General features: G+C 38.4%; 1 protein-coding gene across 1 annotated transcript in view; it reads right to left on the reverse strand.

Annotated features, from left to right (window-relative positions):
• The window catches only part of nrxn1a (neurexin 1a), a 1,764,001-nt gene that overhangs the window by 1,517,007 nt on the left and 221,228 nt on the right, over window positions 1-25,766 (reverse strand). The window contains exon 7 of the mRNA XM_072265192.1: window positions 22,413-22,442. Coding sequence (XP_072121293.1) covers window positions 22,413-22,442 — 30 coding nt within the window. The remainder of the gene's footprint in view (window positions 1-22,412; window positions 22,443-25,766) is intronic.

Genomic DNA, 25,766 nt, shown 5'->3' on the forward strand with positions numbered 1-25,766 from the left:
CTCTAAATTCACCACTGGTTTTCCTGGTTGTGATTGCAGCATATGATCTTTCCAAGGATAAGAGTGACACAACATTTCTTCTGAATCTCCTCTTACCGTAGACTCTGGGCAGTCCTGTCCTACAAGAAAGCTTGTACGTTAGTAACGCCTTCAGAGCTATTATGGAAATGTGTCTATTATTATCTTACAATTAAGACATTGAGGAGAAGCTGAGGGGTGTGGAAAGAGAGTCAACACAGATCAATATTGTGTATTTGTGAAAGAAAGGAGGTGAGCTGAAAGATGTTGTGCAATTGAAGGACAGTGTCGGGAAATGACAGGGAGCTATGTAGTAACGTTACAGGTAACAGAGGCAAGGACAGAGTAATTGATATCATGAGAAACATCTTACCATAACTCTACAATATCTTGACTATTTTCAAACATGATAGCATGTCTAGTGAAGTAAGCTACTTTCACAAATCCAAGTACCTTCCTTTGACTAGTTGTTGGCAATGATTATCTTTTACTGATAGCAGTATCTGAGAATCTAAGAGTCCTCTTCGCATCTCTGAAACTGTTGGCAATGTTCTCTTTCAGCCAAAATGCAAGTTCACTCTCAGAAGTACTGGCTACCTTTGCATGCATAAATTGCATAAGATAAGGGTGACAGTCCCTAAACAGACACACAGACATGACCTTTGGCACAGGGAGTAGACACATAGCTCTTGATATCAAAGTTCAAAGTAGATTTATTATCAAAGCACAGAAATGTCACCATGTACAAATCTGAGATTTAGTTTCTTTGGGGCATATTCAATAAATCCATTATAGAATAACAATCACAATAAAAATCAGTGAAAGACCACACCAACTTGAGCTTTCAACCAGTGTGGAAAAGACCACAAACTGTGCAAATACAAAAAGAAAGAAATCCACTCTCTGGCTTCTCTCGCTAAGCCAGTATTGATAGTAATTTACTACTTCATCCTGAATACCAAGCAACTTAGCCTTCTACACCAGCTTCCCATGAGGGGTCTTATTAAAGACCTTGCTAAGATCAACGTGGACAACATCTATTGCCTTTTCTTCATCAACTCTCCCTGTAACTTCTTCAAAAAACTCTTGGTGAGACATGACCTGCCACAAACCATGTCACATAGACTAACCCTACTAGCCACAGTAGTATAGTGGTTAAGGTGATACTATTACAGCTCAGGGCATCAGAATTCAGAGTTCAATTCAAGGATTGTCTGTAAGCAAATTTGTACATTCCTTCCTGTGTGTTTGTGGGTTTCCTCTGGGTGCTCTGGTTTCCTCCCACATTCCAAAGATGTACCAGTGAGTAGGAAAATTGGTCATTGTAAATTGTTATGTTAGGGCTACATCGGTGGGATTTTGAGCACCCTGGGTCAAAGGGTTAGCAGGGCCTGTCCCAAACTGTATCACCAAATAATATAAATAAATAATTCAAGACTCAAAATTGTTTAATATCACTTCCAGCACACAAGTGCAAAGGAAAATGAAATAATTGTTACTCTGAATCTGATACAGCCCAAAACAGAAGCAATAATAAAAAACCACAAGAAATCTAAATAAATAAGATAGCTTATATACATAGATTGATTGTATGTCCACATCTGTACATAAGGTGACTCTGGTAGGAAATGATAAAGTTGTGGTGGTGGGGCAGTGTGGAGGGGTGGGTTGCAGTATGGAGGTATCAATCAGCCTTACTGCTTGGGTAAGTAACAGTTTTTGAGTCTGGTGTTCCTAGCATGGATGCTACGTACATAGCCTCATCCCTGATGGGAATGGGAGGGGGGACTTTTTCTGCCATCTTTCTGAAGAAATGTCCTTGATGATTGGTAGCATGATGCCAGTGATGCATTGGGCAATTCTGACTACCCGTTGGCAGATCCTTCCTGTCCGCTGCAGTGTGGATTCCCGACCATGCAGTGATGCAGCATGTTAGGATGCTCCCTGCTGCACATCCGTACTCATAGCCTCCTACAGCTGCACAGTGGTGAGCATCCTGACATGCTGTATCACTGCATGATATGGAAACTGCACTGCAATGGCAGGAAGACTCTGCAACAGAGAGTCAGAACTTCCCAGCTCTCTTTAGCCTCCTCAGAAAGTACAGGCTTTGGTGAGCTTTCCTGACTGTGTAGAATGTATTCTGGGACCATAAGTGGTTGTGTGAGGTGTGCACTCACAGGAGTTTGAAACTGCTCATAGTTTCCACTGCTGTGCTACCAACGTAAGTACGGGTGTGAGTGGTGCAAGTTCTCCTGAAGCCGATAACCATCTCCTTTGTTTCATTAACAATCAAAAAGAGGTTATGTGTCTGGCACCAGGCCTCAAGGTCTTCTACCTTCTCTCTGTAGGCTATCTCATCATTGTTGGTGATGAGCCCCGCCACCATTGTGTCATCAGCAAACTTGGTAGTGTGATTACTTGGGTGTCCGGTTGAGCAGTCGTGTGTGAGCAGAATGTACAGTTGTGGGCTCAGCATACAGGACTGAGGTTACCCATGTTAGGATGATGGGAAGGTGGAGCTATTGTAGATCCCAACTATCTGAGGTCTGTTCGTTCAGAAGTCCAATACCCAGTTGCACAGAGGTGAATTTAGACCAAGGAGTAGGAGTTTGTTCATCAGGGTCTGTGGGACAATAGTGTTGAATGCTGAACCGAAATCCAGAAACAGCATTCTGACATAAGTGTTCCTGTTTTCTAGGTGTGTCAGGCACAGGTACATAACAAATGCTATGGCATTTGTCATAGAGCAGTTCTGTTGAGAAGCATATTGGTGAGTATCCAGAATGGTAGGAATAGAGTTGTTGATTTGTGCCGTTACCAGCCATTCAAAGCACTTCATGATGACTGTCGTCAGTGCCACGGGGCAGTCATCATTTACTTCTGAAGGTATGGAGGTCTTTGGTATAGTGAGGATGGTGGCTGACTTGAAGCATGTGGAGACAGCAGCTTGGATGAGTGAAATATTGAAGGTATTCGTGAAGACATCAGTGAGCTGGTGCACACACTCCCTGAGTACTCGAGCTGCTATGTTGTTGGCATTTTATGCTTTCTTAAGCATGGAGGCACATTTACAAAGTCTAGGCTTTTGATTGGCTCTCTGTTATCTGTTGCCACACTGTGATTTTTTTCATTGTGGTTGATTTCTCTAATATGCAATATAAAAATATGTTTTATAGAGAATCACATAAGGGGGCTTCATCACAATAGTGATTAGTGGGTGATAAGTGATTAAAACAGGAGAAGAAAGCTCAATTGGTCTACCAAGAAGGTATCGTCATCAGATTTCTGAGCCACCAGATTTCTGAACAGTCCATGAATACTTCCTCATTATTCCTTTTTTGTGTTGTTTATTTATTTTTGTAATTTCTACAAACGTTTGTAGTATTTTTGTTATTGCACTGTACTGCTGCCACAAAACAATAAATTCTACATCATTTCAGGCAGTGATAATATATCTGTTTTTATTTGATAATGTGTTTATAGAGTATATTTAGGTTTACAGTTTTATCCATTCTGTTTCCTGCACTTTTAGATTTATCTTTTGAACTGTTTGATGAGAGGTATCTTCACAAATTGTAAACATAATTTAAATTACAGATGGTATGGACAATTTGATTATCATTCCAAGCACACTGCTTGAATTTATAATCACTTCATGGTGTTATGGAAAAAGGCCCTCTGGTCCAACTCATCCATGATGACGGTTAAACCCACCTGCCTGTATTTGATCCACAGACCTCGAAACCCCTGTCCATGCACTTTTTTACATGGCTTTTAAACGTTGATAATATGCCCACCCCAAATTTCTGCCAACCCATTCATTCCAAGAGTGCATGAATAATCTGCCCCAATGTCTCCTTTAAATCTCTCCACTCTGGTCTCAAACTTATGCCCTCTTGTATTTTGCCTAGTGAAAAAAAAGGACTATATACTCTGCCCCTTATGATCTTAGATACTTCTGTCAGGTCCTAATCTATCCAACTCTCCTTGTATCTCAGGCCCTCAAGTCCAGGCAATAATCCAAAAATCTTTCTGCATTCTTTCTAGATTCCTTTAACTTGGTGACCAAAATTATGCACAGTACTCCAAGTCCATCCTTACTAATGTCTTATGCAAGTGCATCATACTTTTCTAAATCCTATACTCAAAGCCCTGGCCTATGAAGGCAGTATGTTTAGTGCTTTATACTTTTTATACCAGTTTCAGCAAACTATGCACTCGTACTCCTAAACCCTTCTGTCCTGTAGCATTCCCCAGGGCCTGACCATTTATTGGATAAATCCAACCTTGATCTGATCTCAAAGTATAACGTCTCACATTTATTTGGATTGAATACCATTTCACAAACCTCAGCCCACTTAACTTGCTGATCAAGATAATCCTACAATTTCTCATAACCTTCTACACCACCTACAACACTACCATTATAGTATCATCTGCAAACTTATTAACCAATGCCATCCAAATAATTTACATAAATTACAAATAACAAACATCTAGCACTCACCCATGTGGCACACCACTAGACACAGGCCTCCATGTCTGAGAAGCAACCCTGAATCATCATTCTCTTCCTCCTACCACTGAGCCATTTATGAATCCTCTCCCCTTGGGTGCCATGCAATCTAACCTTCCAGAATAAACTGCCATGAGGGACATTGTCAAAAGCCTTGCTAAATTCTATTCAGACAATAACCACTGCCCTATCCTCATCTTCTCTCTTTGTTACCTCCTCGCAAAATTCCAAGAGATCTTTCAGACACAACTTTGCACAGATGCTGCCCTTCCAAATATTGGTGGATCCTGGCCCTCAGAATTGCCTGTACCAAGTTACCTACCCTCGATGGCAGACTTACTGGCCTGTCAATCCCATGCTTTATTTTGCTATTCTATTCATACAATGGCACTACATTAGCCATTCTCAGTCCTCCAGAACATTGCCTGTGGCCAGATTTGAAGGGGAAAAAATTCTCCAAGAAATTTCTCCCTCTACAGTGTTTTCACTAGGTCCAGGAACACCTCAGGTCAGATCTCGCAGATTTATCCACCTTAATGTTCCAATACCTCCTCTTTGCTAACTAATTTGTGGTCCAACATATCACCAGCTGTTTCCTCCATTTCCTTAATTTCCACCATTTTCTCCACAGAAGAGAAATAGTCAATAAAAATATCTTGGCTCCACACATCGACAGCCATGTTGATATTTAAGAAGGCCAAATTTATCCCTGGCCATCCTTTTACTCTTAATATTCCTGTAGTCTCTTCTGATTTTATTTTAGTTTGCCTGCCAAATCCTTCTCATATCCTCTTTTTGTCGATTAAACTTCTCCCTTACGAGCACTATGACACTTCCTGTAGTCAAGAGACTCAGTAGTTCTCCATTAATTATGTGGAATCTATGCTTCCAGAGCCTCAATATCTTTCATCAACCAAGGCTCCCAAAACCTAACAGCCTTGCTCGACACTCTGAGAAGAACATGCAGGCTCTCAGTTTTATAGGAAAACTACTAGAATCCCAGCAATCATTTTCAAGTTTCTTAACAAGTAGCTATAGTTGATAGGACTTTCTGTACTCCAACAATATTATCAGCCTGTATTGCACTTGGATTTCAATATCTAGTAAGAAGTTTGGAAACTGTTTGCCTGTTTTACACATTAAAAAGAACCAATTGCATGCTGAAGAGAGCCAGAAATAAAAATAGGTCAGGTCTAACAATTTATAAATGCACAATCACATTGTCTCATGGTGAATGTTTCAGTATCAGAAATAGGAAGTTCCAAACTACAAGGAGCAATGTTGTACCTGTGAAAAAGATTTAGTAAAGAAACAAACACTTTGCAGGTAAATTATTTCAGTTTTGTACTCTAACAACATTCCATGTGAATTCTGGCCCTTTATTCTGAGTGCTCATACCTGTATAACCACAGTAATCACTGGAAAATTCAGTCACTCTTGCAACTGCAGTCATCAGCCAAGACTCAAGTTGTCTTATTTGAGCGTATGCAATGAAGCAACCAGACTCTTCTGGGGTTATAACATATATCATCATTACTTAACAGGCCAATTATTAACAGCTACATTTTTGTTGGAGGTTACATTGTCACATTTTTCTGTATTCCTTCAGAGGTTAATTGCTTTAGGAACCAGCTTATAGATCTTTTTTTAAACTTTCCCATCCTATTGTTATTTTACAGGCTGCTTTTCTGAAAAGAACAGAACAATTAGACTTTCTCACATACCTCCATCTAAATTGCCTTACTTAGTGTAATCGTATACTGACCCAAGACCCAAGCTGTCATAGATGCTATTACAATGAATATGAGAATCTTGTAACCACTTTACCTTCAAAGGGACATTACAGTGGACTGTTTATTTGTTATTATTTATACTGTCAAGCTTGCTAACTCAATTACAGAAGCCAGACCTGACTTGTTTAAAAGGGAATATATCTGTTTTGCTGCAGCATATTCTATATCAGCAGCATCAACATTCTGAATGCCGTAAGAAATATCTTCTAATTTCTTTTACCATTCTCAATGGGGAACTAGTGATGCAAAACACCTCCTTGGCTGCTGCTCTTAAAATTGGAAGATAACATAAGGAAATTGAATTTATGATATGACTGAAACATTTAAATTGGATTAATGCATGATTGGCAATATTTAGGATTGCATTTTGAGACATTGAAATACATTTGAGAGAAAAAAAATAATAAGGGAACATTAAAATAAAAGATTCAGCCTGACAAGCCCATGATCTCTTCTAGCAATTCATAAACATTTTAAATAAACATTGCTGAAATCCAGAAAGTCTGTGACTGACATATGAAACTTACTTCAGGACATTATAATAGCTCCCTACATAAAGCATCATATGAAGTGTTGGCTACAATTACCTAACTAAATTGGAAATTATATGAGTGCGTCATCATTTTTGATTAATGGTGCTGTATGAAGAGACTCTCTATTGAAAATACATTTGTAATATTGGCTGTACAAGGGAAATAGTAAAGGGCTGTTTGTTCCCAGATCAGTAATCTAGCAGTCTGGGCTAATGAAATAGTGAATAAAAATTTAGGGCTGGCAATGGTGACAAGCAAGGTATTGTGAAAGGAAACATGTGTGTTTGTTCTTTCCATTCATTCACAATAAACAAACGTGACTGGCAATGCCACTTTTTCTCTATCCCCAATTGCCCCTGCACTGAGAATGCAGCTTAGAGTCAAACACACTGGTGGTTTGAGAGACCTAAATGTCAGAATGGATAAGGATAAAAGACTTCCTTCTCTGAAAAGCTTCAGGAAACTAGGATGGGACCTTCAAATAACCTGATACTTCCACGGTCACCATTCCTGAGACTAGATTTGATTTAAGAAAAATAATTTAATGGTGTCAAGGCTGCCTCAGCAGTCTGCATCCTGAAGAGCAAAGTTGCTGCTGGATAGGAGTCTGTGACAGGGGTAAAAAGAATCAACATTAAGAGTAAACCTGTTTTATTTATTCCTTGTAAACTTAACTTTTGCATCTGTCCATGATAGTTTTATCAGAATGACCACACACGTTGTGATGTTGCCTTCACGTTGAGAGCACATTTTATTTATAAAACTGTCCCAGAATCTCTAACCTGGGTATCATATACAGTATCTCTCTAAGCCATCAGCACCTAGATATTCCTTGGTGGTGACACACACCCTAACCTTTCAAAGCCTACGTAATTTGAGAGGTGTGCTGATGCTTTTTTGTGGAAGTGGGTGGGTTGGATGGGGTCGTTGCTTGGCCACTGCTTGTGCATGGGAGAGGAAGTGGGGGTTTTGGGGGTTCTAATGTTTTAACTGTCAGTCATTCTTTGGGATACTTCACTGTTTGCGTGGATGTCTGCGAAGAACAAGAATCTCAGGATGTATATTGATTTCATTTCTCTGATACTAAGTAGAACTATTGAACGACAGACAAGATAGATCACAGAGATTGGAGCTGGAACCTTAGTCATTTGTAATATTGACACAGGATGAGAATGTGAAATGATCAGCAGATTTGCAGATGACACAAATGTTGCTGGAGTTAAAGATAGTGAGAAGTATTGTTTAAGGGCACAGTAGGATGCAGATCAGCTGAAAAATTACGTGTAGCTGTGGCAAATGGAACATAATCCAGACAAGTGTGAGGCAAAGCATTTTGGGAGATCATATTTTTGTGAAGCACATAGGATAAATAACAGGAGCCTTCAGAGTATTGACTACAGGGACAATTTGGAATTAAAGTCAATAGCCCCTTGAACAGGTGAAAATGATACGGTGAAAGGTATTAAGTATGCTAGCCTTCATAGGGAATGCCATGTTGCAGTTGTATAAAACATTAGTTAGACCACATTTAGAAAACTGTGTACAGTTCTGGTTGCTACACTACACACAGGGTATGTCAGAGAGAGGGCACAAATTTAATATGAGGAATTTAAAGACCTGAGGGGTAATATTTTTTATAATATAAAAGGTGGTGAAGATGTGGAATCTTCAGTTACGAGAGAAGGTGAAAGGGGCTAATACAATTACAATGTTTAAAGGGTGTTTGGACAGGTACTTAGATAGGAAAGGGGAAGATGAACATGGGCCTAACACAGGCAACTGGGATTAATGCAGCTCAGCATGAATAAGCTTGCTTTAAAGGGCCCATGACTGCGCTATATATTTCTTTGATTCTTTTGTGATATATAGTACCTTCTCAATACACAGACCGATACACCACAAGTACTTCAAGACTTCTTACATAACATTTTCAAAACATGCAACCTTTACTGATTAATAAGACTATGGTAAGAACATGATCAATTGCAAATTTCTTTCCTGTCACAAACAGAGCTGACATAGAATATACTAGCAATGCTCTGGCAAGACAAGTTCAAAATCCAGAACTGATTCAAAGTTAAATTTTGAGGAGAGTATTTTATGACACAGAGGCGATCATTCAGCTAACCAAGTCTATGATATTTACCCAACAAAGTAAACGCAGTATTTCATTCACCCTCCTGGTTCCCTGCAGGCCTGATATATTCTCAGTTATGCCCATCAATATTTTTTCTTGACTCTTTCACTACTTAGCTACATTAATTGGTAATTCACAGTTGCTAATCAACACACAAGCACATATATGGGACGCGAGAAGAAACTGAACAACCAAAAACTAAAAAAATGCATCCACAAGGAAAACATGCAAAGTCCATGTTTACAACATCCAAAGTCTGGAACAAAACCACATTCCACGAGTTGAGAGGCAATGGCTCCCACAGTCTCAGCATCATGCACCTCATCTTAAAGAAAAACAAGAGGCGGAAGAGGAAATCTATTAAAGGTTCTAAGCTTGGGGCCTTAATAGTGAAGGGTATGGAAGGAAAGATTAACAAAAGAACAGTCAGAGAAATGAACAATTTGAGATAGGGCAATCTCTCTGAGTGAGATATACTAGTTCATGCATTTAGAGACTACTTTTAAAAGTAAGGCACAGGGAATCAAAAGGTAAATCAGATCACCAAAAAGCTTTGGATGAGCTGAATTTTGCAGAGGTAAACTAACCAAGTGTGGCTGAAGTAATGAAACCCAAGTGTGATCAGGTCTTGGATAATAGTTTCCATGGCAGATAAGGAGGAAGATGGATATTGGAGGTCTTTGTGATACAAGCTGAATCAAATAACAAGATTTGAAATGCCTAGTTCTACTTTTAAAGAAGCAAATAAAATTTAGGATAGTATTTGAAATCATTTGCTTAAATTGTAAAGCAATCTTGATGAACCTACAGCTCTTCATCGGTCCTCTTGCTCTTTGATGCATGTTGCAAACAAGGATATGGTCAAGGGGTGAGTGGTCCAGGAATCTGTGAGCAGGTGTTGGTGAGCTATGGAGTGCTAATCTGGAGCTGCGACATTACTGTATCTCAGAACCCTTGCTGCGTCCATTTCTTGAAATGATATGGAGTAATATCAAATCATCTAACCATATTCAGTGACTGTTAGTACCTTGGCTGAAAGCAGAGATGGATCATCTACTCAGCAAGTCTAGCTGAATCTGCTTGCAAATGCTTTAGCTTAGTCCCTTCCATACACAAACTGTGCTCTGTTATTACTGCCTCCTCCTCTGGTTAGTGATTGAATTACCTAGTTTACTTGACTAGATCTGATAAGGTTGCAGAGCTTTGGTCTGTCTAATCCATAGTTTAGTGGGATCATTCAGCTTACCCTACAATGATTGATAATTTGGTAATTATAGCTTATTAATAATTTTCCAATTAAAGGTATTTGGATCAATTTGCAACATTAAAATAGTCCTAAGTAAAAACGTTTAATGTCTGTAATTTGATAGTTCAATGCAGAAGAGTCACTGTGTTGATCATTTTAATGGCTTGTTCCAAGGTCCCTCAGCATTTTTGTACATTAATCCAGAATCTGCAGTCTTTCTTGTGTCAAGAGGTATTGACAAACTTATTTCAAGGGGTATAAGCTCCACATTTTACAAGAACTTTATGAACACAATGACATCTACCTCTACACAGCACAAGATAACTGTATGCTTGTTAAATGAAAGCTCACAAATATGAATAGGCCCACAAATCTGACAGGCATTGAAAGACAGACATTTTCAGCAAAGAGGAGGTGAGACTAAAACTAAAACAGAAATGCGGAATGCAACTCGGTTATCTCAATTGTGTTCCAACTGGTCAAAACCCTGTTTAAAAAGAATATTGATTAAAAATGCTAACAGGAACTGGAGATCTATCATGAAGCAATATATATGCCTATTAATATACACCAAAACTGCATCTTTCAGAGAAGTATTTGCATTTTCAAACTTTGAAGCATAAACCCTAGAGACAGGGACTAATTTTATGTTGGCATGCTTTTATTATATGCACATTATTGTTTGAATTTGCAGATGCAGCTAAAAGGTGCCTGAATCTTACTTTGAACTGTTGACCATTCTGAAGAAAATTTGGAACATTAATAAAATGCACTGTATGTAAAAAAAATCTTATTCTGTCTCTCAGGATCAGGGTTGAATTGTTTCCACTCTTTTTCTGTGGTTTCTCAGGTAACTAATGAGGCCAATGTGGGAACCTGAAACTCTTTTGCAGATGGTGCAGGATATGCCTTAGCTCCTTTGGACATTTACGCAGGTCTTTCATGTGCTTCCATTGCATGATTTTGTGGTTCTCAACAACATGATGAATGCTATGAGTATCATGGGTCGGTGATTCCCTAAAGTTATTGGGGATACTGCATTTGTTCAAGGAGTCATGTTTTCCCATAACAGATCTTGGAATAGGGTTTAAATCAATACCAGTGCACTCTTCCAGGCCATGCCAACATCAACAGCATATAAGACAAGCAGCATCATTCATATGCCTAACAACAAATGGTTGAAACAGGTTGTTGTCATGACAGTCACTAAACTCACTATCTCCTTCCTGTACTCCAACTTATCGTTACTTGAGATGTGGCCCTCAACAGTGGTATCATCTGCCGATGTGTAGATGGAGTTAAAGCAGAATCTGGCCACACAGTCATAGGTGAAAGAGAATAGCGTAGGAGCAGCATAGGTTACATACCACTGCTTGCAAAATATTGCACAAATACTTTCACAAATTACACACCTTTACCAACAGCTACCTCTCTTCAGCCATTTCATTCTTAAAGCAATTGGCACAACCCTAATCACTACAGTTCAGCAACACTAAGACTATACACTGTAGATCACTTTGCACTGCAATAGACTTTATTTTTCTGAATTAATTCTATTCCTTCTTGTAAAAATGGTGTCTAATTCATGCTTGATTTATGTTTTCCTTAAGTATGCATGCTGCTTAAATAACGCTATGTGCCTTTGATGCTGCTAGAAGGAAGTTTTTTATTGCACCTGTGCATACATAGACTTGTGTTTGACAATAAACTCGACTTCAACTTCAAATAGAATTGACAGCATAGATAATAGCAGGGTATTTTGATGATAATAACAACTTTATTCAATGCAATTAGATTTATTTTGACTGTACTGAAGGACCCAGCTCTTATTTTTAGCTCGGTATCTGTTTTCAGTGTAGTCTTGGCTTGAGACATGAATTCTGTGATACTATTATAAAGCAAAAACGATGTTGGTATAGATCCCTACAGTCAGAGAAATGCAGCATGGGAAGTTACCATGACAACCATCTAATCTAGTCCTATTTACTCATGTTTGATCCATATCTCTCTCTAACTTTCCAATCAGCTAATGCTCTAACCATGCCAGTAACTTTCCTATAATACATGGTTAACTTGGTAAGCAGCCTCATGCATGGCACCTTGTCAAAGGCCTTCTGAAAATCCAAATATACAATATTCACTGCATCCCCTTTATCTAAACTACTTGTAATCTCCTCAAAGAATTCCAACAGGTTCGTCAGGCAAAATTTTCCCTGAAGGAAATCATGCTGACTTTGACCTATCTTGTCCTGGATCATCAAACACTTCATTACCTCATCTTTAACAATTGACTCCAACATCTTCCCAACCACTGAGGTCAATCTAACTGGCTCCTTTCCTCTGCCTCCCTCCTTTTCTAAAGAGTGAAGTGACATTTGCAGTTTTCCAGTCCTCTGGAACCATGCCAGAATCCAATGATTCTTGAAAGATTATTACTAATGCCTCCACAATCTCTACTGCTATTGCTTTCAGAACCCCAGGTCTGGGTGATCTTTAGGCACCTTTAGGTCTTTCAGCTCTTTGAACACCTTCTTCCTTGTAATAGTATCTTCACTCACTTCTCTTCCCTCACTTCTTTCAATACCTGACACACTGTTAGTGTCTTCCACAGTGAAGACTGATGCAAAATATTCATTTAATTAATCTGCCAGCTCCTTGACTACTGTTATTTTTTTCTCCAGCCTCATTTTCTGGTAGTCCTCTATTCACTCTCATCTCTCTTTTTTGATAAATAATTGAAAAAAACTTTTTCTATCCACCTGAATTTTGTTTGCTAGTTTACTTTCATATTTCATCTCTTCCCTCCAAATGATCCTTTCAGTTTCTTTTTGTAAATTTTTTAAAAGCTTCCCAATCCTTTATTTTCCAGCTAATTTTTGTTTTGTCATATGCCCTCTCTCTTGCCTTTACATTAGTTTTGACTTCCCTGCTCAGCCACGGTTGTACTATTTTGCCATTTGAGTATTTCTTTGTTTTTGGAATACATTTATCCTGCACCTTACTCATTTTCCCCAGCAACTCAAGCCATTGCTGCTCTGCTATCATCCCTGCCTGCCTCTCCCTCCAGTTTACTTTGGCCAGCTCCTCTCTCATAACACTGTAATTTCCTGTACTCCACAGAAATATTGTGATGTCAGATTTTTGTTTCTCCCTATCAGATTCCATGTTGAACTCAATCATATTGTGATCACTGCCTCCCAAGGTTACCTTTACCTTAAGCTCCCTTATCACCTCTATTTCACTAAATAACACACAATCCAGTACAGTTGAGCTCCTAGTAGCCTCAATGACAAGCCGCTCTAAAAAGCCATCTTGTAGGTATATTCAACAACTTCACTCTCTTGAGATCCATTACCAAGATAATTTTCCCAATCTACCTGCATGTTAAAGTCTCCTCATGACCATCATAGCATTGCCCTATTGACATGCCTTTTCTATTTCCTATTGTAATTTGTAGTCCACATCCTAACTGATGTTTGGAGGCCTGTATATAACCACCACCAGGATCTTTTCACATTTGCAAGTTCTTAACTCAACCCACAAGGATTTAGCATCTATGTCACATCTTTCTAATGACTAATGTCATTCCTTACCAGCAGAGCCACACCATCCCCTCTCAGACATCCCACCCTGCAAAAACTCATTTCAGGGAGGAAGCACCATCAATTTGCGGGAGACTTCCGGGAGAGTTGGGATGTCTGCAATAGAGTAGCTCCTGAGCAGCCAGCCAACTAGTTTAAATAACGTTAGCTACGCTAATGAACGAATGACACTTGTTAAACTCACCCCAACATGTCTTTTATAGTCTTAACCCACCATGGGCAATAGAAAAGTCACTGTTGCAAACAGCACAGCAAGCAACACTATCATTATTTTGACCCCTATTAGGCAGGAGTATACTCTAGTGTAGTCTGGGGTGACATATGTTTTATATTTTCTTTTTTTGGAACACCCTGCAATATCGCACTCTCGCTCTATCTTTTGCTCGTGCTCTCTCTCTCTCGTGGTCGTTCTCACACTCTCGCGCTCTGCTTCCTTTTTCGCTCGCGTTCTCTCTCTCTCGTGGTCGCTCTCGCGCTCTCTCTTGCCTTCTCTCGCTCGCTCTTGAAAAATATTGATTTCCGTGATATTGTATATAATTTGCGGGCATTAGGGAGCCACTATTAATATGCGGGAGACTCCCGGAACTTCCGGGAGAGGTGGGATGTCTGCCCTCTGCCTACCTTCCTATCCCTCAATACAATGTGTAACGTTGGGCATTCAGCTCCTAACCACAACCATCCTTCAGCCATGGTTCAGTGATGGCCACAACATCATACCCGATCTGTAAAAATGCAACAAGATTATCCACCTTATTTCTTATACTCCGTGCATTGAGTATAACACTTTGATTATGCATTACTAATACACTGATAGTTGCCCTGCTGGCTGCCATTTTATCCTATCATCTGCCTGACCTTCCTAGTAGTCTGACTGCATGCTATCTTTGCCTTTTTACCATCCATCCTATCCTGAGCCCCCTCACTCCGGTTGGCCAGTCCCCCACTAAGTTAGCTTAAACCCTCCCCAGCAACTCTAACAAACCTGCCCACAGGATATTAGTTTCCCTCTGGTTCAGGTGCTACCCTTCCCTTTTGTACAGGTCATACCTCCCCCAGAAGAGATCCCAAAAATCCAAGAACCTGCCCTGCCCTCTGTACCAGCTTCTCAGCCACTCATTTATCTGCCAAATCATCCTGTTTCTACCCTCACTGGGGCATAGCACAGGTAGCGATCCAGAAATTACTACCAATGAGATTCTGTTTCGCAGATTTCTGCCGAGTTCTCCAAATTCTCAGTTCAGGATCTCTTTTAGACAGCTGAGTGACACAAGAGTATGCTAGTGTAAAATAAGGTTGCATTCTGAATTAGAACAACAGATCATTTAAATTCTCATACACAAGAAAATCTGAAGATGCCGGAAATCCAAGTACACACAAAATGCTGGAGGAACTCAGCTGGCCAGACTGCATCTATGGAGAAGAGTAAATAGTCAATATTTTGGACTAAGACCCTTCATCAGGACTCGGAAAAAAGATGAGAAGTCAGAACAATAAGGTGGGGGAAGGGGAAGAAGTAGTACAGGCTGGTAGGTGATGGGTGAATCTGGAAGGGGGGATAGATGAAGTAAAGAGCTGGGAAGACCACAAATGAAAGAGAAAAGGGGCTGGAGGGGGGAATCTGGTAAGAGAGGGTAGAAGACCATGGAAGAAAGGTAACGAGGAGGAACACGAGGGATGTGATCAGCAGGTAAGGGGACAAACTGAGGGGGGAAATGGGAAAGGTGGAAAGGGGGAATGGTGAAGAGGGTGCATTTACTGGTAGTTTGAGAAATCAATGTTCATGCCATCAGGTTGGAGGCTACCCAGAATGAATGTAAGGTGTTTTTCCTCCAACCTGAGTGGGGCCTCATCACAGCAGTAGTGGAGGCCATGGCCTGCCATGTCAGAATGGGAATGGGAATGGGAAATAGAATTGAAATGGGTAGGCACTGGGAGATCCCACTTTTTCTGGCAGACGGACCGTAGGTGCTCAGCAAAGTGGTCTCCTAATTTACATCGGTTTTCACCGATATACAGGAGGCCACACCAGGAGCACCATATACAGTAGATGACCCCAAAGGACTCATAGGTGAAGCATCGCCTCACCTGGAAGGACTATTTGTGGCTCTGAGTGATAGTGAGGGAGGTTGTGTCAGGTCAGGAATGGCACGTGTTCCACTTACAAGGATAATTATCAGGAGGGAGATCAGTGGGGAGGGATGAAAGGACAAGGCAGTCGTATAGGAAGCAATCCCTACTGAAAGTGGTGGGGGGGGTGGAAAAATGAGCTTGGTGGTGGGATCCTGCTGAAGATGATAGAAGTTAAGGAGAACTTCTCGCCACATTTTCAAAGTGCTTCAATTGAATTATTTGAAAATTTAACAGATTTGCATCCCCAAGGCTCTTCCATCTGTCCATATTTTTGTTATCCCCTCTTACGCTGTCTTTCCAAGATCTAATGTCTTAGATATTCTACTCATATCATCAACACCTTCAAAATTAAAAGAACCATGTTTCGGAAAGCATGCTGGGTGTGATAAGTGTGAACCTTTTGGTTTTAAAGACCTTCTTCTGGGTGAACATCTAAGTTGTTATCTCAATCAATTACTGAAAATATTTTTGAGTTTAAAATAAAATTGACAAAAATGTTATTCCAAAACAGAGAGTCGAAAAGAACTAGATTATAGCATCCTGGATATTATTAGATTAACTATTTGTGATAAACCTCACTTGACTTTTTTCCTTTCGTTTCTATGCTGCAGATATGCACATTCCATTTGCATTTTTAGAAGTAGTCGACCCATGGAATCCAGAACTGTCGTGTGGCAGAGATGAAGGGTGGCACAGCAGCTTTTAGTGTGATATCAAGAAGGTAATAAATGCACTCCAGGACACCACATGTGATCTGAAAACATCCACATTCTGCTGGTTAGTCCTGACGAAGGGTCTCGGCCTGAAACGTCGACTGCATCTCTTCCTAGAGATGCTGCCTGGCCTGCTGCGTTCACCAGCAACTTTGATGTGTGCTGCTGATTTACTAGTCACCTCAGTATATTCCATTTTCCCAAGTTTTCCCTGCTACTTTCCTACTCCTCTGGATTTCTTGATTTATGTCATGGTCACTCCTGCAATGATTCACTTTACCATTTGATTACTCCTGCTCCCCACCTTAGATGTTCATACCCTTCGTTGCTACTTTTCCTCAGTACTATGATTACAGTTACTGTATCCTTCAGCTCTGATTCAAAGTAATCAGACTGAACTATTAATCACTCTACAGATTTTTAATAATATTTCTTAGCAAATGTTGGTGTTTGAGAAGGTGGTACTGAGCTATCTTTTAGGAGCACAGTTATTAATTTCATAGTCATGCCACAGTGGATTGAGCAAAGAGCCCCAGCAACTTTGACAGCATTCCTTCAATCAAAGGGAGTATGCAGCTTGGAAGGTACCAACGTCCTTCCTTTGAGATGACTGGCTAATAATTACAACCATCTTTCTTTATGCTCTGTATATCCCTAGCCAATACAGAATGTTTCATGCTTTGCTTTCAGTATTTTACATATTTATTTCATATTTCCAGCATTCATCATGTATACCTTTTGTTCAGGATTATTTTTCTTCCTGGATACTGTAATACTATGTGGCTTGCTCCCATGAAGGCAAAGCAATTGAGCCAGCCTTCCAGGGTCCACTTAAATAAAGTAACTGCACATGGATAACCTGTAGCATTTGAATATATTTAGACCTTGGTCACCAAAAGAACTATTGATAGAATTTAGGATATGAATTCATAGATTTCCCCATACGGAACAAAGTGAAAGATTGGGAACCATGAATAAAGTGACCTTGAATGGGATGGATGTGATCACTGCATTAAATATTTCAAGCAAGATGAGTAAAGATTAACAGGTTGAATAACAAGATTTTAAAAAATAAATTATTTAACAGTCCTTTTATTTTAATAAATTAAATCTATAGATATGGAGACATTTTTAAGTGATCATAGACATTTTAATATCCTTAATTACTAAGTATGGTAATCAAGTGAAAGGCAGTTATGCTGTCCAACTTTAAAAAATGCTGGAGACTATCACCTACCATGAGATTCCTTAAAAATATGAAACCAATTCACCTACAAAAAAACCAAGATGCCAGGCAAAATCTAAAATTTGCTGAAAAATAGTGGGAATACATGATCAAAATTGCCCTCATCCCATTTTACACTATTTATGGATAAATTCTGACTATTTTTCAAATTAACCTTGATAATTTTTATTGTAAATTTCAAGGGAGATTTCTTTACCACGTATCCCTTAAATTCTAGATTCCTTGTGTTTGGGCAGAGCATTGATTTCTCCATTTTTCTCTTATGTGAAATTATTGACAAAGAAGTGTTGTTTCTAGAAACATCAACAAGAGTTTCAAAACAATTTACAAATTTCAATGACCTCAAATATCTTAGTTAAAATATAATTTACACTTCTATCAAAGAGAGTAACAAAAACATTCATCATTTACTCCTCAACAACCACTAAATTCACACAACAATAACAACTATTCCGGTCCTACTGTATTAAAATTCTCAAATAATGTACATCAAGCATTGTTCTCATGAGAGTAAAGTTTGAAAAATGATGACAATAAAAATGAGGAGGTTTAATTCTCATAGAAGTACCCTGTTTACTTTGACAGTCATTTAGCTAATTATATCAGAGGGCACAGACACACATTTAATAAAACAATGCTACCCATACATGTTGATGAAAGCAGACCAATTAATCTGAGTTTAAACCTAATTTTGCATGCAACATGCATCAATTGCTCTTGCACCATTCACTGCTACTTTTAGTCTATCCCTCATATAATTTTGACCTATTAATACTCAATGTAATTGAAACTAATTTGTAGCTCAGGAGAAGAATGCTTAGCATAAATGCAAAACAAGTAAACTCAATAACCCATTGCATGAGAAATAGTAAATGGAAAATGTAGTCTGAACTGTGATCTAGAGTAGCTGGGCGTATTTCTGTTTTGAATTAGAAATTCAGAGATTTTAGCACAAAATCTAAAATGGCATTGCAGCACAGTCCTTAGGGATCATTAACAAAAGAAAATCTGCAGATGCTGGAAACCCAAGAAACACACACACAAAATGCTGGAGGAACTTATCAGGTCAGGCAGCATCAATGGAAAAGAGAAAACAGTCAGCGTTTCAGACTAAAACCCTTCATCAGGTTTTCTGGCCTGCTGAGTTCCTGCAGCATTTTGCGTGTGTTCGTTAGGGATCATGGCACAGTTAGCAATAAGTCTATAAATGTAGGCCATATCTTTTCTCTCAGAACGGGAACAAAAAACTCCACAGTCTCTTGGTTAATATCTATTACTTACTTGGCATTATTAAAGTAGTTGGTCCAGTGATTATCACATTACTTTGCTGTGTAGTTAGTTGTGTGCAACTGTTTAATGCAGTTCCTGCACTACGTTCTAAGAGACGATTTGGATGTCCTGAAAGATGCACTCAGATGACATAGAAAGTGACATAGAAAGATGCATACAGAATGTAATAATGGCACATCTTCTCTCTGAAACACATCAAATGGCCTTCAATATTCAACTTTCCAATGCAAATATATTTGCATGAGTATCAAATATGACTATGCTCTGTATCAAATATGGTCTGAATGCCATCACCTTGAACCCCTCAATCAGATAATCACATCATCTCTCCATAAAGAATTATGATTTGATTCAATTCTTTGGGGAAACCAGAGGTAAAAAAAAAATAAGTAGCTTTCTTTTCTGGAATCCAAAAGCAATAAAACTTGTAAGTTTTATTGCTTATAAGACCAGCAATAAAATCCAGCCCTCAGAAACAGAAAAGCAAATATTTTACGATTTCCCAATCTTACAGAAAACTCTTTTCCTGTCAGTGTCTTTCTATACAAGATCTCTGTATCAAGCATAAAACCTAAATTGCATGTGAAACTTTTTCCTTCTCTTTGCAAAGATGCTCGGACAATTTCCAAGCAAACTTGCATTTTATCCATTGTCAGTGCACTTATCATATTGAATGAAAGAAAATTGTAATGATTCTCTGAAGTTAAGCAAAAATATAAATAAACTCAACAAAATAAACTAGTTAATATTGGTTGAGGTAATTAGTTGATATTTAAACCAGTTGCCTACTTTTCATCAGACCTGTTTATCATTGATAGTTATGAAAAGTAAACAGAATGCAATGAAAATGGCCATTAATTTATTAAAGACCATGATGCACTATTGGTATTACACAATTTCATTTGTTTTAGATGTTCAGAAATTATTCACAGTGGCTGTATGCATGGTAGTTTTGAATATTCTTTACATAGTTCCTTTCATGGGGAACTAGAAGGTCTTAAATTACAACTCCAGCACCCACAGCCACTCAACTCATTTCAGTTACTTATTCCGGTGACCTTATAAGGCCTGATCAAGATGCCAAGTACCAACAGAATTCAGGTTTCTACTCATTTGGAGACTAGTTTAAAATTGGTTGGGCTTTTCTCTTTTACATTTTTGTCCCACCCTTCACTGATTCCACCTCCACTCAGCAAGTCCATTCCTGAACAAAATTATACCTCAAAGCAACCAACTGGTCAAACTACATAGTGAGCAGAAAACTGAAGACCATCCTGATGAAGTGTCTCGGCCCAAAATGTTGAATGTACTCTTTTCCAGAGATGCTGCCCGGTCTGTTGAGTTCCTCCAGCACTTTGTGTGTGCTGCTTGGATTTCCAACATCTGCAGATTTTTTCGTCTTTGTGCTACCAAAATCATAAATCATGTTTTATCTAGCTCCTCAATTAGTTCTCCTCAGTTTCCCAACTTGTTAGATTTCCTTCAGGAGGTTACCCCACTGCCTAAGGGGCATTCTATATATTTTGCAATACATTTTAATTCACCCAGAAATGCATATTCAAAGAAATGACAGTGGGAGCAGATAGTTGTAATTTCAAACTAAAGCTGGTTTTACACTCTTATCCACACATCCACATTTCGAGTCAGTTTTCCCCTTTCTGACCTAAAGGCAGTGAAACTAAATACAGAGCTCCTAAGGCCACAACAATTGAGATAATTTCAGCTCAGTTGCTCCTGCATATTTATGGCTGTTCACCAACTAAAGGCTTCTGAATACCAAGAGAATCCAGCACTTGTCATTAATACAACTGCAATATTTTCTTTTAAGTTTAAGCCCAAGTAAAATGATGATCATGATATTTTAAAGATGCCTTTAACCTGAACCAACTAAGATTTAATAAACATAATTTATTCAATTGTAATGTATAATACTCAATAACTATTACTCATTTTAAAACACAATACAATTAATGTCCATGACATATTAAGATAAGGTTATTTTTCGACTGTATGAGTAGCACTGCATTTATAACAGCTTTGGTCAGGTTTCAAAAGGGCAATGACCTATTGCAAGATGCTGGTTTTGCCTTGACAAAATACTCAAGAAACATAAATTCCAAAAAAAAATTATTTCAATTCTCCATCATCAAAGTAGAACCGTCACCCTGTTTTCCAAAGTATTGTATCTAACAAGCAGGTAAGAATGTTGTGGTCACTTTGAATACTGAGAAACAAATATCAGAGGTAGCCTTACCTGAAGTCAGAACGCAATATAATATCATAACCACACATCATTTCCCCAGTAGAAAACTTTGGATAATAAAAAGAAGCTACTATCCCCTATTCGCACTGGTGGCATTTACATGTATATATTTTAATTATGCCATAAAAGACTTTTGTACCTTTAATTTTACCTATGGAATTGATGGAATGGTTCCAATGAAGTAAGCATATTTGAATAAAAAGAGAAACAATTTATAAGTTTTATGATATATGTTAAAGCAACCAATCACAGCAAGAAAATATACCACACCTAGACATATAAGCGTGACATTATGTCGAGATGGAAGTATGAATCCCACGTAATGATGCTAATTTTAGTGAGGAAGAGGATTTAAATCATTCATAAAGAACATTGAACATAATTAGGAATGAGAATGTGGTTGACTTGCTTTCAAAACCATTCCTCCAGCATTCCAACAGCCTGGGCAGGTGCATACAATGTATTTTCAATCAGCCATGCAAATTTGTTGATGGTCTAAGCACACTGCTGCACACATGGCAATAAAGTGTGACAATTCATCACACCCCAAGCTGAGAGCAGGCACTAATTAGTGACAATACCACCAGATTCATAAGCAAGCAAAATTATGAACATTATAACTTCAAGCACTCTGAACTAGTTATACAGTCAATATGATTATAACAGTGCTTTAATTAGTTAACACTAACATTTTTCACAAAAACTATTCTGATTTATCCTAATTTGCACAAAGACAAAGGCAAAGAAAAAAAAAAGCTGGACTCAAGTGCAAAAAGAACTAAAAGAATAAAGAAAGACAGAAGTTTCTTCAAACAGCCAAACTGGAGGTATAAGCTTTTTCAATTATTTCTAGATAGAGTAAGACAACTACTAAAGGGGGAGAAGAAGGAAGCACAGTGGTAAAAAGGAATGGAACCCATACCTTGGTCGCCCATCATCAGGTGCGCCAGACCTTAAAGGGAAATAAGAGCAGAGTCAGCAAAGAACAAGGGCACGTGGGAAGGTATTGTCACAATGACAAAAATGTTTTGTGACAGACATCTCCTTTTGATTAGATGTCTTCATTACAGGGAAATAAAAAAGCATTTTTCAACCACAGGTTGCAATGCTTTGGGACAAGATCAGAAGAGTGAAAATATGATCCAGATAGCATTGGACAAATCTGAGAATTTTTACATACACATATTTGCATTGAACAGAATTAAGGCTCTTAAAAAGAAAGTCATTTTCACCCAAGGGAAATTTTGTGACCGAGCCACTCTTCTGCCTATACATTATGCTGAAGTGACATTTTTAAATTTCATGTCTGCTTCCTTAAATATATATTTACAGGAAAGCTTTAATCAAGATTAAAATTCCAAATAAAAGTAGTAACACTGAGCAGAGATGCTATTAGCATTGTCTACAGTGATTAACTTCTGATAGTTATACAACTTCCTGTTTCAATGTGTTGCTATGTTGTAAATTTAGAATTTTATATAACGTTTAGTTTGTCAACTGAGCTATACTTATCATATTTGATTTACAAAATGCAGTTTGCACATTTGTTATTGAAACAATTAAATAATTTTATACCCTTCCAGAATGTTACTATTTGTGCTCATACTAGTACAAAAATAATTGATTTTGAATGATTTATAATATATTTCTTTTTTTGAATGAAGAACTGGAGATAGGTCAGAACTTTTATAGCCTAGGAGAGAAAACTTGAAGTAGATTGCTTACCCAATGTATATACTACCTAGTTTACTTCCTATTGAAATCTTTCACAAATAAAAAAAGTAAAATCCATTCATGGCTACCAATTTTTTCTCCCAGCAATGAAAGTTCAAATTTATACCCTGAATTTGACTTTAAATGAACAAAAGTTAAATATCAATGATACCATCTCCATAGTTTAATATATTTTTATTTATGTGGTTCGAAGGAACAAACTGATGGGAGTCTAGAGCTTTAATTCTATGAAACCCAATTAACATAGCTATTGAAAGTGTCATTGTACTTTTGAAAATTAATGTATTTAATAGATTTAGGCAGTTAGTTATTATCATGTCGGGGAACCTAACACAGTAACAAAACTGTGATTTACTGGACATCACACACAAAATACTGGAAAAACTCAGCAGGCCAGGGACTATCCATGGAGAAGAATACAGTTGACGGTTTACTCTTTTCCATAGATGCTGTCTGGGCTGCTGAGTTTCTCCAGCATTTTGCCTGTGTTGCTTGGATTTCCAGCATCTGTAGATTTTCTCTTGTTTGTGATTCACAGAACATGTTCACGAGGAGCAAACCAGACAATTTTAAATCTTAAAAAGGAAGGTGGTAATGCTAAGGAATTATAATGCATTGATCAAACCACACTGGGAGTATTGAGAGTAGTTTTGGACCCTATATCTATGAAAGGATGTACTGTTATTGGAGCGGATCGAGGAGAGATTTACGATAACGAAAGGGTGAACATATGAGGAGTGTTTGATGGTTCTCGGCCTGTAGCTGCTGGAGTTCAGAAGAATGAGGAGTGATCAAATTGAAACCTACCTAATATTGTAAGACCTAGATAGAGTGGGCAACAAGAGGATGCTTCTTGCAGGAGAGTCGAGGACCAATGGACATGGCCTCAGACTACATGGACATTACTTTAGAACAGAGATGAGGAAGCATAAAGTGAATCTGTGACATTCATTGGCACAAACAAATGTGAAGGCCAAATCTTTGGGTATATTTAAACTGGAGGTTGATATGTTCTTGATTAGTAAAGGTATCAAAGGTTATGGGGAGAAGGCATATTGGTTGCATTATGGTCTGATATAGCAATTCAAAGGCATAGGAATGCAAGAAGTTTCAGAGTAGTTGATTCTGCCCAATGCATCGTAAGCACATCTCTCCCAGCTCCTGGTTGTATCTGCTGTAGGCACTACTTCAGGAATGCAATATCTATCATCAAAGGTCCCCACCATCTGGGACAAGGCACATTGTTGCAGATGACATCAGGCAGAAGGTACAGAGACCCATACCATCAGTTTCAAGAACAGCTACTTCCCAGCAACAATTCAGTTCTTGAACCAACTGGCAAAAGCCTAATCACGATAATTCAGCACTGTTACCACTGTGCACTAAAATGGACAATGTTTATGTTCTAATTGTGTCTTCTTGTAAAGATTGTTTATACTTTATGCTTACATTGTATTTTACTTCTGAATGCTGTTTACATGAAGCTCTGTGCCTGTGAAGCTGCTGCAAGTAAACTTTTCATTGCACCTCTGCAACATTACATGTACTTGTGCATATGATTAACAAAAATTCAACTTCTGAGATGAGCTTTCAAGTCTTTTTAAGCCAGTAATACTGCTCAATTTTAACTTGTGTCCTTGCTGTCAAATTGTCTTGCAGGAGAATTACTTAAAAAGATATTAATACTAATGTAGTTCTCACCAGCCTGGAAGTGTAATCCCTGAGGTTGTTATTCTTTTACACAACTAAATTTCCTGTCATGTCCATCACAGTAAATAACTATCAGAAAAAATCATCTTCAAGGCATCCTATATATTGATCCCTTCTGAAGTCGCTTTTCACTTCCCTCAGTGTTTTGATTGGAAAATGTTTAATTTTAATTATCTGTTCCTCTGTGACTATTTTAAAATAGTTCTGGTAAAATTGAAGGGGCAAATCTATTCACTTGATGGCTGGTGTGCTGAATAAATGCCAACATATTATATCATAAATGACAGTTGCAAAACATTGTGCAAAATTAGGTGATAATTTTCACTCTAGAATTACTCTTGAACCAATATACAGAGCTGGAAATTACACAGCATCTGAAAAGGCATATGAAAACAGCCATGCACAGCAGAGAAGGGTCTGGCTCACAGCAATTTTCTATAATGATGCTCAGCATTGAAATTCTAATGCAGACATGATCCAAATTATTGTGCACAATAGAAAATGCTTAGCATACTTACTCTCATGCCCACGCAAGGGCTCTTCATTCGCAAGCTGTTGCCACTGGGGAGCTTGAGGAGCAAGTCAATTGGACAATGATTAGGGGAATGGAGTGGTCAGTGAAGGGCTTGGAAGAGAGGAATGGACAACTGAGGGGAGGACTTGGGGATGGGAGCACGTGAAAATTAACACTGAAAAGTCAGTGGGTGTGTCCTTAGAGAAAATGTCTAAATGAGAATCTTGGACTAGCCTGCAGCAGCTCAGATGAAGTCATGCTTTCATTAAACTTGAAGCTGGGCTTAACCCTGACTCAAGGCCTACTTTAGTGTGGCTG

The sequence above is a fragment of the Mobula birostris genome, chromosome 8 (genome assembly GCF_030028105.1).
Source record: "Mobula birostris isolate sMobBir1 chromosome 8, sMobBir1.hap1, whole genome shotgun sequence".
NCBI lineage: Eukaryota > Metazoa > Chordata > Chondrichthyes > Myliobatiformes > Myliobatidae > Mobula > Mobula birostris.